The sequence below is a fragment of the Patiria miniata genome, unplaced genomic scaffold, assembly GCF_015706575.1.
Source record: "Patiria miniata isolate m_02_andy unplaced genomic scaffold, ASM1570657v1 HiC_scaffold_7, whole genome shotgun sequence".
NCBI lineage: Eukaryota > Metazoa > Echinodermata > Asteroidea > Valvatida > Asterinidae > Patiria > Patiria miniata.
Window position 1 is genome coordinate 25,442,116 of NW_024037074.1, and position 5,975 is coordinate 25,448,090.

The following is a 5,975-nucleotide window of genomic DNA, read 5'->3' on the forward strand; positions in this document are numbered from 1 at the left end:
TTCAACGGCCACAAAGAAAAGGTATCGATCTTTAATATCAATGTGAAAACAAGGTTGCCATGGTTACAATCTCAGCCAGATTTATGACCTTGGAACACAACATTTTTGCATAATGCATCAAAATACGACTGGTCGTATAGTTCAGTAGAGGAGTTCCAATGTTAAAAGGGTACTTTCGAGAGATTGAGGCCTTTTATGCTTGAAAACGGGTTTCCACGAAATGGTGGAAAGATAGTTAACTGAATATAAACGTTCACACTAAGATATACCTTATGAATTTGCTGTTTTTGTATGGTTATTGTTCGAAAGAATTACGGGGTACAACATTGTTTAGTGCCAAAAATTGAGCCGATCGAGCAATCAAGTCGTAATTCCAGTCACACATATTTCTTTTCAAATTGTTACCTCAAACGTTCGCAATGAGTTAAGTCTGAACTAGGACCTGATATCAAACAGTGAAATGTTTATCATGTTATGCATGTCTTATACGTTGACATTTTACGTTCACAATGCAAATACTGGAAGAACGTGCCCGCAAGGACAAAATCGCTGCCACGAAACAAACGGGTTTTTTGTTCAACGTTTCCTCCATAAGATTATAAGACACTAATTTGTGGATTTTCTGTGACTTGGACATTATGCAATAGGGCCATAAATGTAGTAAACAATATGAAATACCAAATTTTGGCGATCTCAGGATGAAAATACACCTCCAGTTAACTCTGATAGCCTGCTTATTTTAGGGGTCACAAAAAACGTTGTGCTTATCGTGAGACATGGTGTGGGGTTAGAGCGCCCCCTACGACTATGTATAGAAATAACTTTAGGTCTTCACATTGCGGAGCAGGAATCTCTCAATGTTCCATACATAGTGCCCAACGGTATTAGACAACAACAACTAAGAAAATTAATCAAAGTAATTCAAATTCTGGTAAAACGAAATATCGTCGGGGATGAAAGTTTGCCACCCCCCATTGTCGCTTTTTGCGGGTCATGACGACATGTCATGTGTTGAGCCGTCTTCACATGTTTACACTGTCATAATGGTTTCTGTGGTATTTTTCCAGATTGCAATGAGGTTTTGACTGTTGGGAATCTTTTGGTGAATTGTCTTAAAATAACATGAGGGGGGAGAGGGGAACTACACCCGATCGACTCGAGAAGCAATGTAGCCGAATAGGAAAAACCCTTGTTGGACTCACAAACGAGAAACATAATGCCAGGTCGATCGCACTAAAATAAAAACTCTTCTTTTTTGCATTGTATCAACTTGACCCTTAACAAAAGCAGATTAATTGATTAATTAATTGATTAGGACAAATGTCTGCCACATCTGGAATAAAACCTGCGGTGGGGCACGTGGCGCAAACTGTTATTGCTATGACGTGTCCACGCTGGTAAATTCAATGAGTATTTCAGATATTCATGATGGTCTAAACGATTAGAATTCGAGGCAACAATGAACAGCCACTTCTTGTTAGTAGATCACTGTTTTTGAAGATGGCTAATTGGACTAAGAAGCTTCAAAATATTACTTTAAGGGGCATTAAATTTTGAGGAACTTATGCAGTGCAGGTTTTGTCCAGCACTTCGGCTATACTGTGACGGCCATTTTGTGACACCATCTACAATAGTGACATTGTCTTTTTTAAAACTGTTGTTTTAAGCAGCGGATCTTGACGCTCTGCACCGACATGTCAGCGAAAAATGCCTCCCTCCTTCTGGCTTCCTTGGCCCTGCTCAGTCTGGGCTTCAACCTCTACAAGAGGGTCTTCACGGCCAATGAGACGCTGCGATGTGCTGGAGAGCTGCACGTGACTCGCAGGCACACCAAACTAGTCCGGTCGAGACTGAACAAAGCAGTGGCCACGCTGGCTGATCTGAACCAGACGATAGCGGGACTGACGGCGGGGGAAGCCCCTGTGGACACGGCGGCTAACCACCGCACTAAGCCCGCATCAGACATCGAGGACTTGGTGGCTAAGATCAGCGCACTGGAGAAGGCAAACAACGAGGTCAAGACGTACTTGCTCATGCTGCAAGAGGACACCAAGGGGGCCGAGCAAGAGGCGAGCTTGTCTGTGAAAACCGGTGGGAAGTTGACGGATGAGATCAACGATTTAAGGGAAGAGTTGAAGCGACTGAAGCGAGAACTGGTACGTGAACACCCATCTTGTCAAATAAAGATATACTGTCAGTGATTCGGGGGGGGGGGGGGTCTGATGAATTTTCAACTTGTATTACTTTAACGGAAAAAAAACCCAAATTTTCCTTCTGGTTTGGACGTTTGCAACCCTGCTCTAATTTCGGATTGCTTTTGCGCTCAAAATAGATCTGCCCTGCCCCTGCGATTAGACTAGTTCCTGGTCACTACATCATCAACACATATGGGGCGGGAACCAGTCTACCATGCGGGAACTGAATCATTGTCGAGTTTCAAATAATTTGAAATGTGTAAAGTGATTATTCCACAACCAAATGTGGGCCAATTTTGTTTCGTTCCTTATAGCTCCCTCAATAGTGCATACCTTTTGAATTATTCAGTGTGTCCAGAAAAAAAGGAAAACGGGGTTGGGGGCTCAGTTTCTATAGCAACAAATAAACGATAAGCTTCAACTCTGTCTTTTGACACCAAGAAACTCTCATCATCGTCACGCCCCAAGTGGTTATGAATCGAAAAGATCCTTCCAAAAATGGCTTCGTTCAGGACTGCACATCTTGACCGACGACGGCCAAGATAGAGGACAGCATCAGGGCAGTCCAACAGCTACTTGAAGAAAATCCTCAAGTTTCAACCAGAGGGAATGTGCCCCTAGCATCACCTTGCTTGTACCAGGGGCGTATATCCGGGGGGGGGGGTTATATCCCCCCTTTTGACCGGGGATGGGCTATTGAATCACCCCCCCCCACCCCCCCCCCCCCCACCCCCACACACCCACACCCACACCCAGACTTGTTTCACATACCTAGTGTGGACTTTCCTTTCTTTTCGTGTAGTTAAGGAACACCAGTGGAAAAACTCATTTTTCTCAAACTGTGAAAACTCTTACAACCCAATTTTTTTTCAATGATTCCCTTTAGTGTTTCTCTTCATTCTGCTACAGATAAACCTAACCCAAAAATGCCTCTAAACCTGTTTTCCAGAAATGGGGAAACACTGTGTGGACGTGGGCAAGTCCACACTTCGTCGCTGCTACCTACATTATGTGGACGTCTTTTGTTCGGAAGTCCACACTGCGTATGTAAGACAAGCTCACTGACACACACACACACACATTCTCGAATTTGTATCCTTGTGGAGACATTTCTTTGTTCTCGTGTAGTAAAGTTTTCGAGTTTGAAAGTGAAGTTTCAAAATGCTCTTATTTTAACCAGAATTAAATTCCTTGGCTGAAATAATAATGATAATAATAATAATACCGGTGGTTATAGCGCAGTTCCAAATTAATGATAAATGCGCTTTACAAACAAAACAAAGAAAAATTAAACAGATACATTGAAAGAGTAATCACATAAATTCGGACTTAATATCCCTTTTCTAAAACTCTTCCATTTGCGACAGATCAACCCACCTTGGAAATTCCTATTCATCTATAGAAATTGCCCTGTGGAGACCTATACAATCTTTTGTTCCCTATTGTGGAAATGTCTCCACAAGGATACAAATTTGCGCTCACACTTTTTCGTGATAAGAAAGAAAATGCGGATTTCGAGGTATTTTTCTAACATCCCAAAAACCAAAATGTACACAATAGCACTAAAAAGTGGAGGAACAAAGTACTAAAGCTTTTAAAGTGTGCCGTTTGATGTACGCGCGGGAGTACATATTGATATACATCTATATCCTGAAGAGCAACCCCCCCCCCCCCTTCGAATTTCCACAGCCGGGCAATTATTGGATTTTGGTCATCCCCCATCCCCCCCCCCCCCAACTTGCCGGCACAGATTTACGCCACTGGCTTGTATGAAACGAAAGAGGGCAAAATTAGCATTCAAATAAGGTGTACACTGAGGGAGAATGTTGATTGATTATTGAGCAAGTCGCCCCGAAACCCCTGGTTCCCATTTTTCAGGACACACTGTAAAAATATTTTCCAGGACGAAACTCGAAAATAGCACGGACAGTACCTATTTAACTCAAATTATAGGCCTATGGGCTTGTGGAAACGGCAGATAGGCCCATGGTCATTCACTGTCATATTACTCCTTTTTTGAACACTTTCTTTGCAGAAGAAGGCCGTGCGCAAAGATATCTCACAATAACATCCTCGTGACGTCACCCAAGCGTCAATGAGATGTCCGCCACGTCACACAAACAGACGACAGGAGAATTATTGCACCCATCGTGTCGCTATGGTGACCAGGAATCAGCTTATGAACAGCCCTACTTCGGCCATCTTGAAATCGATTTTGTCTGAGTTGGGGAAATTGAGTTCTGGGCGCTACCTGTTTCAGCCTTGCGAAGCAAATCACGGATGCCTGCATATAATTTGTATTGCGACTCTTCCTACTCCTGTACGTTAAAGGGACGATACAACATTTGCAAACATCAAAAAACGAAAAGATCAAATTATCACGAAATACCTGGATTGCAAGGGAATGACAGTCTAAAGCATCCTGTATGTAAAATCATGGCCAGCGTTTGAAAAATTACACACCTGTGTATTTCTGAAAATTGCAGCAAAGGCAAATGTTGTACATTCCCTTTAAGGATAAGCTGTTTCAGCTCTGTATGATAACAATGTAAAACTTTCATGTTGTTTTATAATTTAGTAAAACAAAAGCTTACACGAACATTCAAACAAACACTTTAACATATAATTTCATTTACAAATTTCTTAATTAACTAGTTTTGTCGTTGTAATAAAAAATCTCTCTAAGAGCATTATCACATAAAGTACAAAACCGTTTTTAAGCGGCGAATTTGACACACAAAAAAATTTCATTTCTTTTCAATAGTTTGTTCGATATAAAAGTACAAACTTTGGTCTAAAATGTCCAATTTCAGATGACTAACTTTTCTTGAAAAGTAATTCATGAATTAAGGCACCTTCTTCATGATTTTTTTTTTATAAAAGTGAAAGACATAGAATTTTGAAGTGTTACATTAATGATGACCACATTACTGAAACTTAAGTCTCCAATGATTTTACATGCACATTTACATAAAGACCCGATGATCTACAAAGATGTGTGTTTTGATGCAGGAATTCTGATAATGAAGGGGTTCCTTAGCACAAAACCGATATTGTATTTTACATAAACAGACAACAAATGTGACCAGCTATATCGTAATGAGGAATAAGCCTCACCTTCGACTTTTCAAGTTACGTACATCATGTTAAAGGGAAGATACAACATTTGCAAACATCAAGAAACGAAATGATCAAATTATAACAAAATATCTTACTGGACTGTTAGTGAATGACCGTTTAAAGCAAACTGTAAAATTGTGCCTCATTGTGTGCTGACATTTTCAAGAAAAATTGTATTTTTCCAATGCTGGTCGGCCGACCATCGTTGAAGAAAACTGGTTTATTTTTCAAAAGCTGCTCCTAATTTTTCATCTTTAGTCATTCTGCATTAACTTTGCAATTGATTACACATCTGTGAAGGGGTACAAGCCTGCTTGACTGATTCTCTCACCTTACAATTCCCAATGTCTATAAATTGCAACGTCTCATCTTAAGTGGGGTCAGAGAACCAGACTACAAGAATATGGTTGGTTTTCTTGGATTTTCCAGCATCTTCGAACTCAAAACGTGAAACAAGCTAGTTTAACAATATTTTCTATAGCACACTAATCCTCCAAATTCATTTATTTTTGAAAATTTGCTGCAAAAGCAAATGTTGTATATTCCCTTTAAAGCGCAAATCATTGGCTTTCCAATGACTTTTCAGTGTTCTTTCAGCAAAACGAAAACAAATCACATATGGATGTGGGTGAATTGTTTTCGTTTTGCTGAAAGAACGCA

The 5,975-nt window shown here is 40.5% G+C and overlaps 1 protein-coding gene across 1 annotated transcript; it reads left to right on the forward strand.

Moving 5' to 3' along the window:
• Positions 1-1,414: 1,414 nt before the first annotated feature.
• LOC119744382 lies at positions 1,415-5,661 on the forward strand. Its single transcript, XM_038220284.1, has 2 exons — positions 1,415-2,156; positions 4,231-5,661. Exons 1-2 carry the CDS (start codon positions 1,695-1,697, stop codon positions 4,261-4,263), a joined length of 495 nt encoding a protein of 164 aa, XP_038076212.1. The 5' UTR covers positions 1,415-1,694; the 3' UTR covers positions 4,264-5,661.
• The last annotated feature ends 314 nt before the right edge of the window (positions 5,662-5,975 follow it).

Bases quoted from the DNA above. Each gene is read 5' to 3' on its own strand.
- LOC119744382 (XM_038220284.1), top strand. From the start codon at position 1,695: ATGTCAGCGAAAAATGCCTCCCTCCTTCTGGCTTCCTTGGCCCTGCTC. The intron at 2,157-4,230 runs GTACGTGAACAC...CTTTCTTTGCAG, and splicing joins AGCGACTGAAGCGAGAACTG to AAGAAGGCCGTGCGCAAAGA.